The sequence below is a fragment of the Leuciscus leuciscus genome (assembly GCF_965113295.1).
Source record: "Leuciscus leuciscus genome assembly, chromosome: 6".
NCBI classification, from domain to species: Eukaryota; Metazoa; Chordata; class Actinopteri; order Cypriniformes; family Leuciscidae; genus Leuciscus; species Leuciscus leuciscus.
In genome coordinates, this window is record NC_138730.1 from 40,376,073 (window position 1) to 40,400,005 (window position 23,933).

The 23,933-nt window shown below is 39.7% G+C and overlaps 1 protein-coding gene across 3 annotated transcripts in view; it reads right to left on the reverse strand.

The window, feature by feature from the left end:
• gpc5c (glypican 5c) overlaps window positions 1-23,933 on the reverse strand; it is a 118,714-nt gene that overhangs the window by 75,504 nt on the left and 19,277 nt on the right. For all 3 annotated transcript variants that reach the window (XM_082173562.1, XM_082173563.1, XM_082173564.1), the window contains exons 3-4: window positions 14,480-15,198; window positions 751-896 (exon numbers count right to left, since the gene is read on the reverse strand). In XM_082173562.1, the coding sequence (XP_082029688.1) occupies window positions 751-896; window positions 14,480-15,198 (865 nt within the window). The remainder of the gene's footprint in view (window positions 1-750; window positions 897-14,479; window positions 15,199-23,933) is intronic.

Sequence of the window (23,933 nt, forward strand, 5' to 3'; positions counted from 1 at the left end):
ATAACATTGTGTTTTGACCTCTGACCTGTCTTAATGATGGAGCACTCTAGCTACCCATTGAAAATAATTTTACATTTTTAAATGATAAATCTCTTGGCTTGCTGGTCAAAGCATTTCCATGACTCTGGGTGCAGAGATGATGTCATTTGTACGGTGATGAGTGTTTGCTGTCCTCTCCTCCACCGACTCCTGCACTCCAGAAAAAAAACTCTAATCCATTTATCTCTCTGTGTTCCTGCTGGCAACAGTCTCAGTGCCCGTTATAGCACTGTCCTTGCCAGCCTACCACTTAGTGATGGGTATCTGTAATGTGTGGGCCTTGAAGATCTGGGTCTGAAGACACTTATATAAATGTCCAGTAGCATATTTTTAATCAGGGTCATTAGAGACACTGGCTGAATGTGTCTGTTTGACCAAAGCTTGTGGCTATACATACATATTTACACACATGACATGCCATGCTTCTTATTTAACACAGAAAGAAATCATGGGCCTAACAAATCAGTTTAAAATACGGATGCACAATGTATTGGTGGTCATAGCCATATTGATAAATTATTGTGCTTTTATTATTGGAATCGGTCTGATTAAATGTATTTAAACAGATAATCAAAGGCTTATTTTTATTCAAACATCATAACCTCTTTCTATGTCCAATACAAAAAAAGTGTTAAAAGGGCGTCTTTCAAACTAATTTTTTTTACTACACAAGTCTTAAAAAATGACAAAACTATAGGGATCCAGCCTAACCTGTGAAGGTGCGCCAACATCCCGATCGTATCGGCTCCTGGAACGTCCTGTGAGATGTTGGCAGGTGGAGGTGTGACTGAAGTCTGAGGAAACGTCCCTACTGTGCTTGAAGACGCGTTTGAAGAGTGACCACATACTTTATCCACCTAAAAAACAGAGAGACAGATAGAGGAACAGATATAAGAGAGTGGTGATGTTCTGCTCCTTCGGGAAGACAGAACAGATGATGTAAGTGTGTGTTTGTCTTTGTGATAAATTAAACTCTAATGGAAAAGCAGACAGTAACAGATCACATTAAAGCCATGAATGAATGAATCAGACAGAAAGACAGAGACACAGTGTGTGTGTGTCTGGCTCTGGTTTTGTCTATTATGGGGATCAAATATCCTCATAAGCTCAGTAAAACCTGAAATCAGTTACATGGTGGGAAGCAGCCAACGGTCTCCAAGAGGAAAACAGCTTAATAAACAAAATAAATAACATCTTAATGAAAATCTAAAAATGCAGAAAGGATTCTGAGAGGGTTGTGAGTAAGGTTAGGGGACAGAAAATATAATTAGCTCGATATAATAACCATAAAAGTAAATGGAAATTCCCCACCATGATGAAAATACAAGTGTGTGTGTGTGTGTGTGTGTGTGTGTGTGTGTGTGTGTGTGTGTGTGTGTGTGTGTGTGTGTGTGTGTGTGTGTGTGTGTGTGTGTGTGTGTGTGTGTGTGTGTGTGTGTGTGTGTGTGTGTGTGTGTGTGTGTGTAAACCAGTTCATCTCATTAGAGACTATAGCTGCAACACAGGATCTCAATCTGCATTTGCTTTTATATCTACACCTTCACCTCTGTCTCTTGCTCGTTCTTACACACACATTTAATCAATGGCGTTTCATCCGACTAAAAGCTCCGGCAGACGTCACCAGTCCATTAGTCAAAGACCCGACTACAGCAATCTAAATGATTACCCTCAGTTTCTGCCCTCTCCTATCAGTCACTTTTAATAATGACAATTTTATTTGCCATTAATAAATCTTTATCTCCTGATTCATTTGTCATTGCACTGGGAGGTTGGAGGACAGGAAAAAGACAAGTCTTCGCTCTGTCACTCGCTTTGCAACATGAATGAATAACAAGATACACTGAAAAAAAAAAGAAAAAAAAAGAATTTACTTTAAGAAGTAATCAGAAAGAAATTACTTTATTTGAAAGAAATCAGAAAACCAAAAAACTTTATTGTTTAGCTTCTTTCTAATGACTGAAAACTGAAAAATTACATTCTAAGTGTACTTTAACTTTTAATCAATCAGTTCACTGCAAGTTAGTAATATATATTATTGTTATAGCAAAATTCACAAATGCACCCCTCTAAAAAACGTGCTCAATAAGAATATATAAGAATCAGATGTCTTTTTGGACACCATACCAAGGTAACGGAAAAGAACATTTAAAATATTTATAAAACTACAGTATATTTAAGATATCTGATATCAGTACATTTAACATACTTAAGACCTTGAGCAAACATTATTAAACTCTGACTTGTGTTAAATATCAGCTTTAATGAATAATAATAAACCGAACCAATGTTTTCCTTTTACTTTTAGAAGCATTTGAGCCTGAAGGGAATGAGGCATTATGGGTATCAGCCAAAAATGTGGGAGTGCTGGGAAAATATTTGTGTTTTGATTTTGTTGTATTCTGTGTAGTTTATTGATTTACCCTCCATTGTAAATATTTTTCCTCCTCCTTTTTGACGAACAGCATGGGAACCATCGTTTCCCCGTAAATAAACCCAGCGGTGGATTTTGGGCCGAGATCTCAAATATACAACGGCTATCCTTGAACCATCATGCATTTTATCAAGTTGCATTATTTCTGCATCCAAGTCACAGTTATTTAATTCAGATTAGAAATCAGCTGCAGTTCTGATAAAGCATATACTGTATACTTTTTTTAAATAAATGTAAATAAACTTACAACAATTGAGTTTCTTTATGCATGGATGGAATTTCTCTTTATCCAGATGATGTTTCATCATGTATCAAATTACTTTCCGTCCAGATAGTCTGGGATTTTTTTCCCTGTGAATCTTGGCAAATTTGATGTTAATAATAAAAATAAAAATAAATAAACCCCCCCAAAATTTTCTCTTCAAATCATGACAGACTTTCTAATGGTAAAATCAAAATGTCTTTGGCCCAGAATGAACCCAACGTCACTCTCCTGATCTCCCACTTCTTGGAATCTCTACATTTACCCATGAACCTGTAACATCTGTGTCAGTGATTCATTTGAAACGGGATCCAAAATATTTTGAGATTTGTTCATTTTATCAACATTCAGAGGTGATCAAAAATAAATTTTTAGTCTAACTGTAATGTTAACTGTATTTTTCTGGAAACCCTTGTTTTTGTTGGATGATTGACAGGTGAGTACTGTTAAATCAAAAAAATTTGATTTTTTTTTACTTTTTCCTTAGTATCAATATTATGATACATTAATAATGGAGTCATTTGCAGAATTATTTGTTCTGCTCCTTGGGAGAGACAATATTTAAACTAGATGTACCGCATCGCGGTACAAAATATGACCGCCGCTCAGGCCTGCACTGGCTTTCCACAAAAATAAATGACGTGGAGTAATTTGGCTGTATTGCGTGTTTATGTATATACCTAAAAAAAGTAATAGTATGTGCATGTCTGTCTGTGTGTGTGTGTGTGTGTGTGTGTGTGTGTATGTGTGTGTATTTGTGTATGTGTGTGTCTGTGTGTGTGTGTGTCTGTGCGTGTATGTATGTGTGCGTACATGTGTGCGCGTGTGTGTTTGTGTGTGTGTGTGTCTGTGCATGTGGATTTGTATGTGTGTGTATGGGTGTGTGTCTGTGCGTGTGGATGTCAGTGTGTGTGCATGCTTGCGTTTGTTTGTATTCCTGCATGTGTGTGTGTGACAGTATCATCCTAAACCAGCAACCCTTCGCTCAACAGCACCATCTACAGGCCGATGAGTGTACAGTCACTAAATGTGCACATAAATGAATTTATTTTATACCCCCCCATGGATGAAATTCTACAAAACTTAGCAGAGGATACCCCCAGAGGATGTCAAGTTAATCATACACATGAAATATGGTGCAGTTCTGAACATCTCCACTGAAGATAGGGGCGATTAAAGCAGAATAATATTGCATTTTCATTTTTTATGGGAGGGGCGCAAATCACAAATGAGTGATTATGGGCTAGGTTGATGTGCCATAAAAATTAGTGGAAATTGAGTGGCCCCCGGGGACCAAACAAAATTTTTCCGTAGAAGTCTAGTGGGGCTACATGCCCACCAAATTTCATGTTCCCCGGTGTTTCGGTGTCCCTGGTATCGTTGACGAAAAATTTACGGGGGCCCCAGCGCAGGGGGGGGAAGTGGCCCCCGGGGACCAAACGAAATTTTTCCGTAAAAGTCTAGTAGACCAACATACCATAAAAATTTCTTCATCCTCGGTGCCACGGTTCAGGTAGTTATTTAGGAAAAACTGCATTTTTGGGGGTTTGGGGGGGCCCAGCGCGGGGGGGGAGTGGCCCCCAGGGACCAAACGAAATTTTTCCGTAGAAGTGTAGTGGGGCTACATGCCCACCAAATTTAATGTTCCCCGGTGCTTCGGTGTCCCTGGTATCGTTGACGAAAAATTTACGGGGGCCCCAACGCGGGGAGGGGGGAGTGGCCCCCGGGGACCAAATGAAATTTTTCCGTAAAAGTCTAGTAGACGAACATACGATAAAAATTTCTTCATCCTCGGTGCCACGGTTCAGGTAGTTATTTAGGAAAAACTGCATTTTTTTGGGTTTGGGGGGGCCCAGCGCGGGGGGGGAGTGGCCCCCGGGGACCAAACGAAATTTTTCCGTAGAAGTCTAGTGGGGCTACATGCCCACCAAATTTCATGTTCCCCGGTGTTTCGGTGTCCCTGGTATCGTTGACGAAAAATTTACGGGGGCCCCAGCGCGGGGGGGGAAGTGGCCCCCGCGGACCAAACGAAATTTTTCCGTAAAAGTCTAGTAGACCAACATACCATAAAAATTTCTTCATCCTCGGTGCCACGGTTCAGGTAGTTATTTAGGAAAAACTGAATTTTTTTGGGTTTGGGGGGGCCCAGCGCGGGGGGGGAGTGGCCCCCGGGGACCAAACGAAATTTTTCCTTAGAAGTCTAGTGGGGCTACATGCCCACCAAATTTCATGTTCCCCGGTGTTTCGGTGTCCCTGGTATCGTTGACGAAAAATTTAAGGGGGCCCCAGCGCGGGGGGGGAAGTGGCCCCCGGGGACCAAACGAAATTTTTCCGTAAAAGTCTAGTAGACCAACATACGATAAAAATGTCTTCATCCTCGGTGCCACGGTTCAGGTAGTTATTTAGGAAAAACTGAATTTTTTGGGGTTTGGGGGGGCCCAGCGCGGGGGGGGAGTGGCCCCCGGGGACCAAACGAAATTTTTCCTTAGAAGTCTAGTGGGGCTACATGCCCACCAAATTTCATGTTCCCCGGTGTTTCGGTGTCCCTGGTATCGTTGACGAAAAATTTAAGGGGGCCCCAGCGCGGGGGGGGGGAAGTGGCCCCCAGGGACCAAACGAAATTTTTCCGTAAAAGTCTAGTAGACCAACATACCATAAAAATTTCTTCATCCTCGGTGCCACGGTTCAGGTAGTTATTTAGGAAAAACTGCATTTTTGGGGGTTTGGGGGGGCCCAGCGCGGGGGGGGAGTGGCCCCCGGGGACCAAACGAAATTTTTCCTTAGAAGTCTAGTGGGGCTACATGCCCACCAAATTTCATGTTCCCCGGTGCTTCGGTGTCCCTGGTATCGTTGACGAAAAATTCAGTAAGGTGACGAAAAAAAAAAGAAAAAAAAAACTTTGACAATCCCTATATGACCAGCTAGCTACGCTAGCGGCGGTCATAACAAGTCCTCATCTAACATAATGGCCCTCCACTTCCTATAACACCACATTACAGTGAAAGCTAGAGTCTTAAACAAAAAACAGACTTGTAATAAGATTCAAAAGCATGTAAAAATAGGCATGACACACTTGTAAGTAGAGAAAGACAGAACTGACCTCAGCGACACAATAATCTGTGACGTAAAGCACAATGGGCCATTCCACTGGTCAACTGTTACTCAATTACCTACTGTTGAAAGCAGAGGTTTGCTCATGTCTGGCGAGTGTGTGTGCACCTGTCCATCCTTGTAATATCTGTGAAATGCCAGTGTGTGAAACATTCTGGGTGTGATTAGATGGGGTCTGAACAGTGCTTTATCCCATGAGTCTCAGAGGAAGACACATGCGGGAGCTGTGAGCGCCTGGCCTTGAGTTACAGGCTGAATGTGTGCTGAACGTTTGGCTACAGTTTTACTGCAGTGTGCAATGACGAAGGCCAATTTAAGGCATGTGATCTTTATATGTGCCCACCGCTCAAAAAACGAATATCTCTTTCAGAGCACTGTCTGTTTTTAAGACAGACTTTTCCTTCAATCGTCATGTTTGTGTAAGTCTCTCTCTGGGGGAGTATTGAGTTACATGGTATGGTGTTGGTGTGTAATGAAGTTTGTTCATTTAAGAATCCGCTCCAGAGGCTGCGTTACTTTCTCAGTGCTCTTTTGCCCCAAATTCAGTTCTGGGTAATAGGCTTAAACATTACAGTTTTACAAACTAATTCTGAGCCTAAGTTCTCGATGGATGGATGGATGGATGGATGGATGGATGGATGGATGGATGGATGGATGGATGGATGGATGGATGGATGGATGGATGGATGGATGGATGGATGGATGGATGGATGGATGGATGGATGGATGGATGGATGGATGGATGGATGGATGGATGGATGGATGGATGGATGGATGGATGGATGGATGGATGGATGGATGGATGGATGGATGGATGGATGGATGGATGTGAATTATGCTATAGACCTTATGCGGCAGAGAAACAAGCACAGCCACCTTTAGAATTTTGTCTTTGATCTTCCGTTTTTGTGGTAGCTCTGTATATACTGTATCTATGGCATCACTGTCGAAGAGTAATTCGCTGGTGAAGTGGATTTACTGATTGTAGAGTTAAATAAAGTTATCATGAGCATTGTAATGTTTGAAGCGAATGACATAACAAATGTCAGTAGACCGGGAAGAATTTAAAATGAGCAGTTCATTCATAATTGTGTAAAATCTTACCTTCATGCTGTGGAAATACAAACCAGAAGACAGAACACAACGAGTGCAGCGCTGAAAAGGGGCGGGGCTATAATAGGCCATTAGAACACCACTGATACATTCCAACTATATTTACATTTTAAAAACACATCTAATGCTCTCTTTACATCTTAAAAGAGGAAATGCAGAAATGCCAGCGCTGTTTGAATAACATCACAGTACGTCTCAGTGGTGTTGAATTAAACAGTGTTCTGAATGAGGCCCGTGGCTGTGCCAGCATGGGAGGGGAAGCCAGTTCCACTGTTTGGTTAGCGGGTTGTTTTTCATGTTGGTCTGGCTTTGAGTGTGTGTTTGAACTGTGATTCTCTAACTGCTTTGTTTGGCTTCATTGTTGCCACGCTGTTACTCACACATACACAATCAGCTGATTAATGATCTGTGTGTCTGTGTGTGTGTGATCTGTTTGTGAACTCTGCATCTCCGCAACCCTTGTCACAGTTTCAGACCCACTACTGACTTGTTCACATGTGCTGTACATCAGTGGCACAATTCTGAGAATCTCCAATGATAAAACCCATATTTACAGTCCTGAAAGACTTATACCTTCACTTTTCCAAAATGTAATGAGCGAAAACAACTATAACTTCATAGGTTGAGGTGAGGAGGGATCCTCACCTCAACAAAACTAACCAGAACTCACTCAACAACACCCAAAAAGCTGTTCTATAATAATCTTGTCCAATTAATACTTTCTACAGTATTTTTTTTTTTCATGCATCATCTGGATTTTATTTCACAATAATTTCAGTTACCAACCCAGATCATTAAATACTAACCCACAACACCCTCAGGAAAAGAGGGAGAAACCGAAATCAGCAGCGAGGCTCAAATTGTGGCATATCCAACATTTTTATGTTTTGCTGGAAGTTCTAATTGGAAGCTGTAAGTGGAATTTACAACCACCAAACGAACAAACAACAAACACATTGTCTGTCACAATGAACGTTTCAAAGCTGTGCTTGGCTGTATTCGTTTCCAATACGTTTTTGATCTCTCTCTTCACTCTGTCTCAGCCAAGTTTGTGCTCTGGACACATACGCTCCACCTCATAGAGCTTCCCAGATTTAAATCACTTCTCCTAAAAATATTCTCTTTACTAACACAAGGGCACTGAGGATCTGACCCCAGACTGGCTGACTCAGCGACTGTTCCGCTCACTTTCCCCGTCTCGTCTCGTCCCTCTCCTCTACTCTCCTATCAGATCTCCCTAAACTGTAAATATTCTGTTTACGAGCATATTTGAGTTTCTCTACAGTTCTTCATAATCACTCACACATGATTTGCAATCTGGTTTCCCAGCAAACGGATGTCGACAGCCTCTAATGTTACTGCCTCTCCAAAACATCAATGTAAACAACATTTTGAAAGACGATGTACTGGAAAACCAAATCAGAAAAAAGCAAAAAAAAGCAAAAAAGGAAATTCTTCTAAAGGTCATGCTTTTGTCATAACATCTTCATCCAGTAATGTTACAATCTTATGTTATTAGACTAATACCCTCACCCCCTCCTACTTTTTTTCTTTTCTTTTCTTTTCTTTTACTTTGTTCCTCTTTTGTTCTTTCTTCTAAGTGCTGTATCAACACGAAAACATATGTATGATTGTTGAATTATGCCATAATTGTTTGTACATGAATTCTGTTTAATAATAAAAAATAATAATCTGACGGATAGTGTTATGATACAGTACCGGATACATTTTCTCTGTGTAAAATAAATTACGCATAGTTATCACTGATATAAATTTCTATTACATGCCTGATTAATAAAATAAAATGCATATACACAAATATGTTTCTTTCAAATATGGATCACTTTCACTCCTGGCTGTTGAACTTCACAGCACTGGTCGAATGCCGCATATTAACAAAGAGTGCATTTATATAAAATGTCATGTGACTCATAGTTATCAGCGAAGAGCTGCATAAATCATGATCAGAGCTGATCGGGTTCCTCTTTCCTCTCAATTCCCAAAACCACAACCTTTCCAGACCCCTTTTGCTATTCCAATATTAAACTCTTCTGGCCCAAACTCAAACACAACTGACTGTTTAAATTCAAATATTCCTAAAATATCTCCTCCCATATTTATAATCCAAACATTTCTAGACAGATTCTCATTTCTTCCTAATTATTCATATCAAATGGACCCTAAGTCCATAAAGTCCTAGTGCATCAATGCACATAATAATTTCCTGTATCCATAAATTTGTGTTCACAGGAATGATTATATGGTACCAAGAGACGAATTCTGCACACTCAGCAAAGGGGAATGACCAAAAAGAAACAAGAAAAAGAGAAAAAAAAATAAGTGGGGGGCTTTCTCTTTCACTAAAGTCATTCTCTACGTCAGAACGGAAAATAAATTGCTCTACTGAGGGTAACAAACTTGGTGAGGTAATTGATTCCTCACTTTTCACTCATCAGAAAGATGAATTAGTTAAAGGATAGTGTGATAAGGCATGAATAGGGTACAAAATAGAGAAATATTATACACTATATTTCAGGCCCTATATAAAGTAGTATATAGCACTTAAAGGGGTGAAAATAAATATTATAACTATTATGTGTTCTTTACAAAGTTCACAATTTAAGCTTAAAACTGCTTAAAAATAATCTGCTATGTTCATACCACAATGGAAAAAGATAAAGAGAAATATAAAGCAATTGGGTAAATGAGAGAGAGAGAGAGAGAGAGAGAGAGATATGAAGGACTCTTTTACTGACCCCTCTCTCATCGCTGTCTGTGTTCTGGGCTTTGGAAATCTTTTCTAATCCCAGGGGCCTTGTTTCCATTATCTAAAAAGCACGAGCTACTATTAAAATTCCTGTGTAAGACTGTAATTAGAGCCCTCAGTTAAACCTTGGAGGAAATAAGGTAGAGCAGCACATTAACTGCTTGGGACGGTGGATAATGAATTATTACATTTTTCTCGTTTTTGTCTGATGTGCGCTCATAGTTGTCAGCAGCCTCTTTTAGACACAGCACTTACGGGTCACGGAAAGACTGTCTGCTTCCAAGCTAGCAAGATTGAGACATCACAACACCTCAGCTGAACTCTGACCTCACGGCTACAATCCCTTTCCATCTCCAGTTGGGGAATAACATTGTGGTGTAAATCCTGACGTTCCGTTCAGCAGTAGAATTCTTAATGGACCTTAAACCTGTTGAAATATACAACAATCACTATGAAAACCCTCCGAATGTGGAAAAAAAAAAAACACTGGAAGAGGGGAGAGAAAGACTTTAAAGACGAGTTAAAAAGACAAAATGACTGAGCTTTTCAGCTCTTAAACTTTTCCCCATTTATAGGGGAAATATATTTTTCCCCATTCCCCACATATATTCTATAATATATATATATGCCTTTCTATATGTGAGACGCATCTTGAGGCTTCAGAATTGACAGCTGAATCCTACTGGGGGGTGAACATAGATTTAGTGGCAAGTAAACAAGATATCCTTGATCACACCTACTGTATAAATATTACTCTTTGGGTCCTAAGGTTATATTCGATTTCAGATTTACCCGCCTCTAAACGTCATGTAAAATATACATATTGCATGGTTGGTCACTTTACCTATGAGTCATACAGCCTCTTCCTGGACAAATCTTGGCCAGGATAAATATGCAAGACCTCTTACTCCCAAAAAAAAAAAAAAGGAAGAAAAGGAACAATAGGGGAAAGGTGCGCTTTCTAATTATATAACCAGCACTGACAGTCCAGAATTTAAAAAGACAATGAAAGGAATGTGCATTGCTTGCAAAACACACACACACACAAGTCATTACCCAAGTTCAGCTGGTATCACAGCCTAGCATGGTACATGTGTATGACACCTGATCTTAAGGGATTTAAAACCACACACTAAGACCACAGAGATGTCAAAAGACACCCCAGTCCTCTTTTAAAAACTTCTCGATTTACTCTCTCTCTCCCCTAGTCCCAGTCTTACAGTGCTGGTCAATAGAAGTCTTTCAGACATGCAAGAGGGCAGCCAGCGCTGTCAGCACCTACAGTGTCTCGACAGACCTCTAAAACCTGATCCCAAAAAGCACACACACACACTACACACTCAGCATGCCCTCTCAGGCAGCACACATGATGGGATGGCATGCCAACCGCAATCCGTTTGGGAAAGTATCCCAGTGAAAATCAAACCATTGCTATAATTCCTCTAATAACATCTCAGCTTCACACACACACATTCGCAGAGAGCGGAGAAGTCTACAGTTTATGATCTTTGGAAGGAGGATACAAAAATGAGAGAGGCAGAAAAATGCTTTGCATTATTTTGACAGAACTGAATACAGCTTAAGCAGGAGATAAAAGCACTAGGACATAATACACGCAGGGGATTGTGGGTAATTGAGTCTGTTATCAGGATGGTAGTCCTGTGGGTTTCAGTCTCACTATTTTCTCTCGAACTCATTGCTTAGTGTAAAGAAAACAGTGGAGATTTACACACAGCAGCAGAGGAAAACAGAAATGGCCTGCCAGAAACAATCTCCTAGCTTTTTCCATCATTTATTGCAGGATTATATCCCCCACATAATTTGGAATACCAAAAGCAATTTTAATGGCTGAAAGAAATCCATTCAGTGCCTGATTTGAAAGACTACAAAATCACTTTATGATGTACAAAAAAAAAGTTTGGGGGAAAAAACTATTAAACTGAACAAAAGTGATAAAGACATTTAACAAAATAAATAAATGTTATTTTGAACTTTATATTGATCAAAGGATCCTGATTTTTTTTTTCTTCAGTTTCCACAAAATAATTAAGCAGCACAACTGTTTTCAACATTGATAATAATCTAATTCATATTAGAATGATTTCTGAAGGATCGTGTGACACTCAAGACTGGAGTAATGATGCTGAACATTCAGCTTTACCATCACAGGAATACATTACAATTAAAAATGTATTAAAATAGAAAAATTATTTTAAACTGTAATAATATTTTCACAATAATACTGTTTTTACCGTGTTTTTAATCAAATAAACACAGCCTTGGTGAGCATAAGAGACTAAAAAAAAAAATCTAAAAAAAATCAATGCATTTTTAATTATAAGTCGATTTCATATTATGTAATGGAAGGTATTATTCCTCAAATTAAACATTTGCAAGCTACTCGGTAAGCCTCAACATCAGATTAGAATAGCACCCACTAATTAGCCTACTAGCATATCCCTCGCCATTTAGTCTACTTTTTTTTTTAGCTAACACTGCTAAGGAAGGATAACTGGAAATGCCATTTATAACTATTTATAGTATGACAAATGAACAGGAAGTAATATCAGCCGTGATTTTGAAATATCTCTTTCTTGACATATTATTTGATTGGACTGCAATAAGAGTCACTGTTTATTTCCAGATTTCAATGCCACTGAAATAAAACATGCAATGCTATAACAATTCCCCATACTATTGTTTATATCATTGCATATTTTATACGGTTTCAGGTTTTGGAAAATAAGTAGCAGGCAACATACATGCAGCACAAAGTTAGTAGTTCACTAGTATTCCATTTCAAACACAGCCAAAGCCATCATCACAATTCAGTTAAGCAATCACATTCTGCCCTTAAAGCAAACCAATCTTTAACGGCTTCAAAATAAACACACTGGCAGACAGTATAATGCCAGTATGCTAATGGAGTGTCACGTTTAAAATAAAGTGACTGGGTTCACTTTGGCTAGGTCTTTCCAATCCCATGAAGTGGCTTTGAAGTGCGAGTAAATGTTAGTTTGACTTAACGTGTGATAAATGGACTTAAAGTTTAAAGCTAAGAGCATGTGTGTGTGTGTATGTGTGTCAGTGACAAATGTACAAACAAAATTCTGCCAAAAAAGTTCCCATTTCCAAACCCTCATTCAGACACTACAAGATAACAGCAGCTTAAGAAACTGAACTTTGTTCAGACACACGGCACCAGAAGAATCTCGCAGAAGTAGTGGACTTGCCTGAACTTTCAGGATTTCCGTGAGATTTCAGATTTTCTGCAAAAAAATGCCTGCTAAGATGAAATACAACAACCTTACAGCAAGTGTTGGGGGAAATGCATTACAAGTAAAGCAAGTTATGTAATCAGATTACTTTTTTTTCCAAGTAATGAGTAAAGTAAGTAACTTTTTTCAAACAAGAAACGCAAGTTACTTAATTTTCCCATTTATTGACTGACACCTCTCCTGTCCCCATGTTGAGAGAAATCATGAGTGAGGTGTGTGCGCTGTGTGAAAATGATGGTTATTGTAGTTCTAGAGTAAAGGTAAGCATGTATTTACTATCTAACTTGCATAAAACAGATTCAGCATTCCTCAGTGAAATGCAAACTCAGAATACTATGCAAACCTGCAATAATTAAATAGGTTAAAGGTAGGGTAGGCAATTTTAGAGAGGCTAGCAATAGCAAGCTAGCTTTGAAAGCATTAGAACCCACCCTCCCTTCAAAGCGCTCTCCAAAGCCATGCCTCTTCCAAAACGCAAGAATGCTCACAGCCAGAGCTGAGTCTGCAAAGCGTCACAAGAGACGGCGTTAAACTACCTCATGTCTCAAAGCACATAACGATGTTTTATTAACAACATTCAGAAGAAGCACATTCAGATACTCAACTAATTTAACGTGAGATGAGCATGTTCAGATATTCAACTAAGTACGATACGAGGTATATAAAAAGCCGACTTACCACTGTCCCACGACAGTTTTTCCAGCATCCCTCCACAACCCCAACTCCTCTCTCTTGATTATTACTATCCCAGCCAGGGATGGGGGAGTACTCTGGTTTCAGGCTAAATTTAGACTAAATGACAGCACGCCAAATATGCATAATCGTTGCTCTTTCTGATTATATGTAAGTGCGAACTTGTGAATACAATAATCATGAATGAATAACAGGGGGTGTAATGATACCCTCATGTCATGATTCAATACATGCATTCAATCATGCATTCAATACATATCACCCAATGCACAGGACTATGGTGACACCAGAATAAAAATATAATTCTGAAGCTGAAAATACAGAATTATTTGATGAATATGCTTGCACTATGTCGCTGACTAGAAATATTTAAAATAATAGGCCACTTTTTACTGGTAAAATAAGACATTTCGTGAGCTTAGAATTATAAGGTTCTATCTCCGTTTAGGGTAGTTCTGAGATATTGAGCATCAACGTTTTTACATCCTAGCTGGCAATGGAGAGATGGAACCTTTTTATTTTATTAATAACTACTAACAAAATATTTTTTTACAAAAATAACACCACACAGGCATTAATAAACACCTAATGGATCAGATTATGTCAAAAACTCAATTTCGACCAAAAGTGGATCTAGTTCGCTAGATGTAAAGCAGCACAATAATCGTTTTCCCTTGAGTATCTTGTTATCTTTGGAATCTTTGGAAGCCCAAATCGAAAATAATTTTTTTGTAATCTCACAGCCCTACTATAGCATACAATTGAAACTATGCACTGATACCCACCGTGGCAGTTAGCCTGGGCCCATGAAGTTGAGCATAGAGAATGGCCTCCTCAACTTGACCTCTGATCCCCAGCAAAGCGAGCTCCAGGTTGTGCGCTCCGGCGACCATGTGCGAGAGATCCTGCAGCACGGTGACGTACTGTCTCCATGGGCTGTGTAACTCCGAGAGGCTGGCCAAGCACCCGCGCATGACGTTGAGGCAGTAGCCATTGCATGCCCGGATCAGGGTGAGCCCACGGCAATGAGAGCAGTATTGCATGCGGACCAGAGCGCGCGTGCACTCTTTTGATAACTCCGCCGTCTCCGTAATGTTCATCACCTCTGACCCCACGCCGAGCGCCAAGCTGAGCACCCGACCTGCCCGCAACGCATCCGCAAGCTCCTTTGCCATCGCTTTTGGGTGCGACCCAAAGGGGTTAACGTCCTGCCTCGTCATGCGGAGACAGTCGCCGAGCTGGTTGTTGTCTGAAGTATCTGCGTCAATGCTCGCTGCCATGCCGGGATTGACTATACGAGTGTGGACCAACGGGAAGAGACCGTCGAAGAAACAGTGCACAGCGGTCTCAACGGAGACATTGCCGGTGCCCTGGAGGAAGCGAGATAGGTCAGTAAAGAGGCAGGCGATGTGAGGAGAGATGGACGACATGAGGGAAGAGTACGTGGTCTCGAACAGAGAGGTCAGGTGATTCTGAGAGAATGATATTAGAGACTGGAACGTATCTGAAAAAGAGAGAGAAAAGATTTAAATTAGTGTAAACAAGAGAAAAATCTCAAAATAAGAACATGCACATATCACACACTCACACACAATCTCAATACAAAACACAAAAAACATTTGAAGAGAACATTTGTTATTCGTCTAACAGCTTTAAAAGTGAAGTATGCAATTTCTAAGCCATTGATCAGACAAATGGATAGATCCGCCTCAATGTCATTCTTAGGTTGAGCATTTACTGAACTATTGGTTTACGTCAGGGGTTCTCAACTCTGGTCCTCGGGGTCCACTTTCATGCAGAGTTTAGCTCCAACCCTAATAAAACACACCTGAACAAGATAATCAAGGTCTTCAGGATTTCTAGAAAGTTATAGGAAGGTGAGTTTGATCTAGGTTGGAGCTACACCAGGGGTGGTGGTGGCGCAATGGATAAGACACATGCCTTTGGTGTGAGAGACCCGGGTTCGAATCCACTGTGAGACACCAATGTGTCCCTGAGCAAGACACTTAACCCCTAGTTGCTCCAGAGGCGTGTGCGACCTCTGACATATATAGCAATTGTAAGTCGCTTTGGATAAAAGCGTCAGCTAAATGAATAAATGTAAATGTACACTCTGCAGGAAAGTGGACCTCGAGGGCCAGAGTTGAGAACCCCATTTTGTCAAATGCTGGGCTCAATTAATAAATCAAGCTATAGAAAAAGTGACAATAGTCTCAGAGTCATGCTATAGTCAGAATGAGATTGTTTGGGTATCAAGTCTTATAGAGGTGTAATAGTTACATGAAAGCTAGACACACACAAGAAAATCAAAACTTCTCTAAGACATGAATTTTTAACATGAGCATATGAAGTTTTGAACTGCTAATAAAAAAAATAAAAATAAAAACAAACAAAGGAATTCTATATTAAATGTGAATAAAACTGAAATTAAAGTTCCAAACTTTATTAAAAATAATAATAATAATAATAATAATAATAATAATAATTCGACAAAAAAAAGAAAAGAGAGTTGTCCAAAACTGCATGCTTTTTTACTACTATTTGACTAATTTATTTATTTTTTAACTTACCTAAAAATATTAGTCAGGGCATGGAAATGAACAAGGATGATTTGTTCACTTAAAGAATTTGTAAAAAAATATATATATATATAAAAAAAATAAAAAAAATTCAATCTGCGAAATCAACCTACAAAAATGACTCAGAGAGGTCTCTGCCTTTTAAAGGAATAGTTCATACTGTATGTTTTCCATACAATGAAAGTGAATGGTGACCACGGCTGTCAAGCAAGATTTACAAAGTTAGACTGTCAGACTTCCATTGCGGTCTGTTTCTCACACAAAGCTATTGTACAACAGCTTCAGAAAACATGGAATATAGCACACAACACATATGGACTACTTTTGTGATGGGGTTTTTTCGGTGTCATTTTTCGGAGCTTGACAGACCCTGTGCCAATTTCATTGTATCATTGTATGGAAAGAGCAGCATAACCATTCTGTCTAACTTTCTGTTCCACAGAAGAAAAAATATTAAAGATGCAATGAAACAGAAGTAGAGACAGATCATCTTCTCTGTATTGCGATGGAATCTGAGTGTAACAGATTATGAAAAAAAAGAAAAAGAAAATAGCATGGGGACTTGGTTCTATCCATCAGTTGTTGATTGGATTTTGAGATGAGCACTGAACTCAAAACTGGAGGAAGATGAACAAGAATTTTTACAGGGTGGTCCAGAAGGTCAAAACAAATTAAAAATATCATCATAATCATCATTATAATGAATTAATGGTTCAAAATAAGATATGCATTTAGAAAAAAACAGGGTTATGTATAACATAGGGCCCTATCTTGCACCCAGCGCAATTGACTTTGTACACCGACGCATGCATCATTCCTATTTTGCACCCGCGCACAGCGGACTTTTCCCTCCACAGACGCACGTCGGGAAACTAGGAAATGAACTTGCGCTCCCGGGGGCGGTTCAGTGCAAAGAGGAGCCGTGTTCCGGCGCAAACGTTCCCTGGTGCTATTTTGCAGGTTTAGAAAACGATTCCGCCACTGACCAGGAAAATCCTAGTCTAAAGTCAGTGGCGCGTTGCGCATGTTATTAATATGCTATTTTAAGGGCGCATGCTTGGCCATAATCAATGTAGCGTGTGCACAACGCACATGCACTTTGCTTCTCTCATCTACACACAGACGCAGTAGTTCTCATTTTTAGAAAGCCATACATTATTACAAGGAAAAATATTAACACACGAGGGAAATCATTGTTGTGTCCATGAAGATGTGAAAAAATAAGCTTACACATTTACCCAAATTATTATACGCCTGTTTAACCGAAGCTAATTTGGGTGGGTTTCTCCCATCCCCATACAATGTCACTTCTCTGTGTTTTACAGCCCTGACGAGAACGTCGGTCTCCTCGGCTGTGAACCGCTCCTGGCGTTATAATAGCAATCCGCCATGAAACAAGCGTGCCTGCTCTTAAAGGGAATGTGAGATGTCGCTCTGATTGGTTTATTTCACGTTACGCCCAAACCCCACCTATGAATAATGAAGCTACTTCAGACCAACCCATTTTAGATTTGTGTCGGGCGCAAGAGTCATTTATCCCGCCGGTATAATACCAACAGCGCCCGAGATCCGCCCACAAAGTTACTTGCGTTTCGCGCTTGATACTTGTGTTTCAGATCATTAAAATAGGGTCCATAGGTTTAATAACATGTACTGTAACATATACGGTTAGTTTGACTCCATTGTGACTTTAAAACAAATTAGGGTGAGCAAATGACAACAATTTTCATATAGCTGAACTATTTATTTTCAACCAGTCACAAAACTTTTGTGCCACAGGAAGGACAAATAAAAGAGGGAAAGGGATTCTGTGGCTCTATTCTGTGGTTTTTCTGTCGCCCTCTCTCTCTCTCACACACACACACACACACACACACACACACACACACACACACACACACGTGCCTAGACTTGTGTTTGGTCAGTGGTTTGTTAATGCAGGAGCTGCCTGTCTATTCAGCTGCGCAGTAGTCGAGCATGACCACACACACATAGACACACACACACACACAGGCTGTACCCAGGGTGCCGTTCTCTCTAAGGCCACTGATGTCAGACTGAAGGCATGTTAGGGGATGGAGGAACAGCGGCAACTGGACCGAAACTGAGACCGGTCAACAGACATACATATGAACTCACACACACACACAGAAGCACAGCTCTCCATTTCACTCCATAAGCTGCAGAAGCTTCCATCAGTGCCGTCACAATGGACCAGGACAACAACTAAACTCCACCCAATCACGACAGCTGTGCCGTTCACACAGGATGTGTTCTGGCACTCTTTCTCCACTGTTTTTTTTTATTATTTATTTTTATTGTGCATCTATGTACATGTATGTGATAGACATCTTTATTGCTGCATCGTATTTTGCGGTTTCAGAATCTCATACCATTGCATTATGATTATGAAGATGTCATGTTAAAAAAGTTACACTTTTCGCATCCTGCCCCATTATCACACACAGAGACTGTGGAAGAATTACACTTACTGGACCATTATGACATTAAAACATTTTTTTCACAATAACCTTACAGAGAGGTCAGTGATGGGAAGAAGAAGAAACAGGAAAGAGATTTGTGAAATGTCACAGATTCAAACTCATATTGCCCATTTCAGCACCACTGCCTAAAGTGTCAGAGCACATGCAAACCAATAGGCCACTAAGAAAAAAAGGGAAAGCAGGCATTGTAGAAGGAGAAAGTAAGGAATGGAAAGGCCACTTGCCATGTCCCGCTGTGTGTTCGTGTCTGCATATGAACTGTAAATGTGCATGCGTGTGTGTGTGTGTGTGTGTGTGTGTAGATGTGTGCCCGTATAGGCGAGATGGTTGGAATGAGAGCAGCAAACCACCAGCAGAATGTGCCAGTGTAAGGTTACAGCATTTCAGAGGGCAGCCTCATGCCACGAACGCTCCGTAAAACCACCAGAAGTGGACAAGCAGACGGAGAAAGAGACACGAGTTGAGAGAGGTGAATTTGTTTGGCTTTGAGGCCTCACGCCACAGCTCTGGCAGAAAAAAAAAGAAAAAGAAAAAAAATCTGGAGTATCTTTTACAAGAAAATACAGCCCCACTTTATATTAATTGGCTTTAACTACTATGTACTAACATTGAAATTAATAATTTGATACAATGGACTTATTGTGTACACACGTTTTTAAATTGTTATTATATTTTTTAAATACCTGCATGTAATTACAGCTGCAATTAATTTATGTAATTACACTTGCCATTACACTAAACCTACCCATACCACCACATCTGTCCCTAACCTTACCCGTATCACACCTCAATAGCAGAAAAAGCGTTTTAGAATACAATATGAACACAATTAGTACATTGTACTTATTTTTCTATGTAAGTACAAAGTACTTAAACCCACTTAATATAAAGTTGGACCGAAAATACTATTTCAGTCTATTCTAGTTTAAAAATTCACATTTAATTCAATGAGTTTCTCGCTGTTTCTTTTTATTTATTATTAGTGAAATTCCCTAGCAACTTTTGAGACAAAAAGGTTTCTACCCATTTTGCTTTCAGTGTTTACGTCTAAAGACAAGCTTACACGATGTACTTCTGCTCAGATAGAATTAGACAATAATTCCAGATGAATCAGGGAGGATTCTGATGATGAAAATTGGTGTTTAAACATAGGACAAAAAAAAAAAAAAGGACGAAGAGAGGAGATCTCCCATGAGATACCCACATAAAGGCTGCCATTGCTCAGACAAGCACACGCAGCAATCTTAATGTCCTATACAGAAACCAACAGTGGTCTGACAGCTGTGGAAACGCTATCTGAAACCATTTGTTGCTCCATTAGTGCTTCACCATTAGAGCAGAACTGCCAGACATTGTTCATTTGATTTGTCAGAACTATTACTGGGCAAATTGCAAAGCTTTAAATGGCTTGTTTGGTTTATAGAGAACATGTTACTGATTCTATCTTTCGGTTTGCCCTAAAATTAAGACTCTGGGTATGTTCAGAATGCTACTCATGATATTTTTGCAGAATGCAATATGTAAAATGTAGGGATGCTCCTATCAATCAGCCGCAGATTGGTATCGGTCGATAATCACATTCTATTGCTGCCATGCTATCGGAAATGTCCTACTTCCCACTTCTGAAGTTGTGATTACGAGCCATTCGCATTCAAGTGCTTTGTTGTCGGAAGGAAGAGGAATCATGGAGGACATCAGGTTTATTCTTGCCTATTTATTGGGTAAATCTTAATAAAAGCCAAAATGATATTTAGCGTCCCATTCATTGACAAACATGTAAACATTCACCGCGCTATCTAGGTAGTCAGCTTGCTGACAGTTCTGGAATTCCGGTCAAATACAGGCTATTTTCACTGTGTAAAAAACACTTCAAATAATGTAAATATGCACTACTTTAAAGATAAGACAAGGGATGTAGCTGTTGTGAAAAAAAAACTAATAAAGAATAGCAGTCACAGCAGCAGTCGTTCTCCTCTCCGCCATGTTTAAAGTTTATGGCATTCACAACGCAGGAACTTGGGTATCAAAATTATCCCGAGATTCCCAGTGGTAAATGTGATGTGAGAGAGCATTCGTTTCTAATTTTTAAAAAGGAAACTTGTATTTACAATAATTCCAATAGCATTGTGAAGATCGGTAGTCACTAATTTTGGCCGATCTCACGAACTGATGGCATTATGATGACGTAAAAAACTGTAAAAAGTTGCCACAGACTTTTGCGCTATATTCAGCTTTGTAACTTCGCGAAACATTAGTAAACCATGGTAAATCACACATCTTTATTTAGAGTCGGTTGTCTTGATTAAAACGAGCCCACGCACAACATAACATGATCTCGAGAAAATCCTCACGGATTGACAGTGGCAGTAAACCAACTAAACCACACAGCATGCAAGAGTATAGTATTCCATTTCAAGCATCTCCTCTGAATCCAAATGAGCTCAATGGAGAGAAATAAAGGTTTATAGTGGGAGAATTAATCCCTGTCACTGGGCTCCAGAGGAAAGTAACATTGTACGTTACTGGTTTGTGAGCTGGCGAACTGCAGTGTTGCAGGGATGCCAGTGAGCCAAGATGGGAGCCAGATTTATAGCCATGTAATTGGATGTTATATAGCCTCTTAAGAGGGTCTACTAAAGGCTTTTAGAGATGACTAATCCACCTAATGACCAAGACTCATTTCCTAAACGCACAGTCTGCTGGCGAAAGCATTCAGTCAGATGAGTAAAACCGAAAAAAATTATAGTGGAAAGATAAGATGTAAAAGACAAAGGTGTTTCCGCATCAAACTCTTCTGGAATATGTAAACATTCCCTGATTTCATGCACCTCTTAGTGCACTAAACATACAGAAACTAATAAACACATTTTTGAACTGGATTCAACTGTAAAACTACAAGTTTGATCCAGTAAACCTGATAAACCACAGTGAGTGACCCACTTTTGTCACGGCCAAGACCCTAAATACAAGGCCATGCTGCATTCCTCAATGACCGCGGTCAGCATTCAGAGCGTTCGAGGGGCTGGCTGGTTCGAGACATGAAGAGTACATCATCTGTCGATCATCTTCCACCCCAGAAAGCCCCGTAATCCAGCCAAGGGCTTGTGTTTCATATGGGTCAGATGCAGATATGAGTTCATCACCTCTGTAGGGGGGCTATAAAATCCCACTTTAATTAGTGACAATACATACGTCCCTGTCCTCTGACTAAAACAGCTGTGATGAGAAAACACGTCACATTACCAAATGCAACTTCAGCATGAGAAGCTGAAGAACGGAGAGCAATGAGATTGAAAAACAAGATGGAGAAATTAATTGAAATTAAGAGAACATTTCTGCTCTGTGCTGATAAACAAATTGGGAATGGATTTTGTTGCTACAAGATTTTGTTGCTTGTTACTACAACTAGACATTGGTGATATTAAGTGTACAAAGCACTCATTGGACTAATGGTTAGCTTAAGTTCCAACACACAGATGCGAAAGATATATACATAAAATAAATTGTAGTATAAAATTACAGTTTTTTTTTTTTTTGTAAACAATAATAATCCTATCTCTCAATAAATAAATACATAAATAAAAATTACTGAACCTAAACATTTTAGTGTTAAAATTAGGCCTCTTTTTGACTGGATTTCAATCGATGTGAATACCACCCATTACTAAAAAGTTCTTCTTAAACCATTTAATAAATGAAACAAGTTTACACGTTGTCAACTTTATCAGTGTCATTTAACTGCTCTCAATAAAATTTTCCAATTAAAGACATTCTTTTGCACCACACTGAAATTAATGACTACTCAATCCACTCAAATCTGAACCCTGAGTTCAGAAATGCTCTGTAAACAAACATGTGAGCGCATAAGGTTAAATCAACAGCACTTAATGCTACACATTAGGAGACAAACTAGACGTAACCACCTGTCTAAAACTGCAGCAGACTTCAAATCCCCTCCCCTAAGCAGCGTCTTTTCTGTCAGAAGGGAAACAGGTGGAGGGTGCAGAGGAATGTTTCACCAATATCTCTCTCATCAGATTGCAATTAAAATGGCTGCACCGTTATATCAAAAGTCACTAAGACACAATTCCTGAGATGCCGGATGTAGTGTGTGCGAAAAAACTGTGCTCTCTAAAAGATAAAGATATCGGCTTGTCTGGTTAAAGGTGAGTGACGTCTGTCTCCAGATTGCTGCACCGATAATTTATCCGAACACCCCAATCATCATCGTTCACTTTTGGACTCGCAGTCAAGAAACAATGCGGTAAATTGCTGTATAAAAGCAAATTGTTTCTTGAAAACAACTGATTTGTGTTGCCCATAATTATATGCATGTGTGTCTTTAGTCTTGAGGAAAAAAATCTTCAAGCTTGAAACACAAATGCAAAGTTTTTAAACCTACAAGCATGCATTAATTTGATCAAAAGTGACAGTAAAGACATTCATAATGCCACAAAACATATCTATTTCAAATAAATGCGGCTATATATTGAGTATAAATCAGACACTTGGGAAAAGAGAGAGAGAAAGACGGGAAGAGGAATATGTAACAGAAGGACTGATGATCCCTTAATTCTGAAATGAAAAATGCTTTTCTGTTCCAACAGAACACTTTCTTCTAGTGCCAGCTGTTCAGACATCTCAAGCATGTTCTGTGATGATTGGTGGCAGCTTTTTCTCCTGAAAAACGGTTCACCATGCTGTTGGAAAAGACTGAACAACAGGAAATCAAACCACCATCTCTTCTCTGTCTCTCCCTCCCAGTAGGACTACCTAATGATTTTGGAAGAGAAAAGGGTGGAGAGTTTGAGCCATGATTGGGTTTGGATCGTGTGTTTGGTTGTCCATTTCAGTCTGAGGTAATGAAGTGAATAATGAGACATGAAGCAACTAGACGCTAACCTAAAAGCCGTGTGAAAGTGGCCGCAATGACACTCTGGAGATGATACCACTCCCTTTCTCCTCAGACGCCCCCTGGCCTAAACACTACTTGTACTCCTATTTCCTGGTTTTTCTTTCATTAGTAGAGTTTGCTGGGGTAAGCATCAATATTACTATTATTGCTCGTGCTTTGGGCCCTATCATGGCACAATGGAAGTGTTTTTTGCTAGTTTCAGCCCGACGCAGTTATAATTTTTCACATCCTGCACCACGTT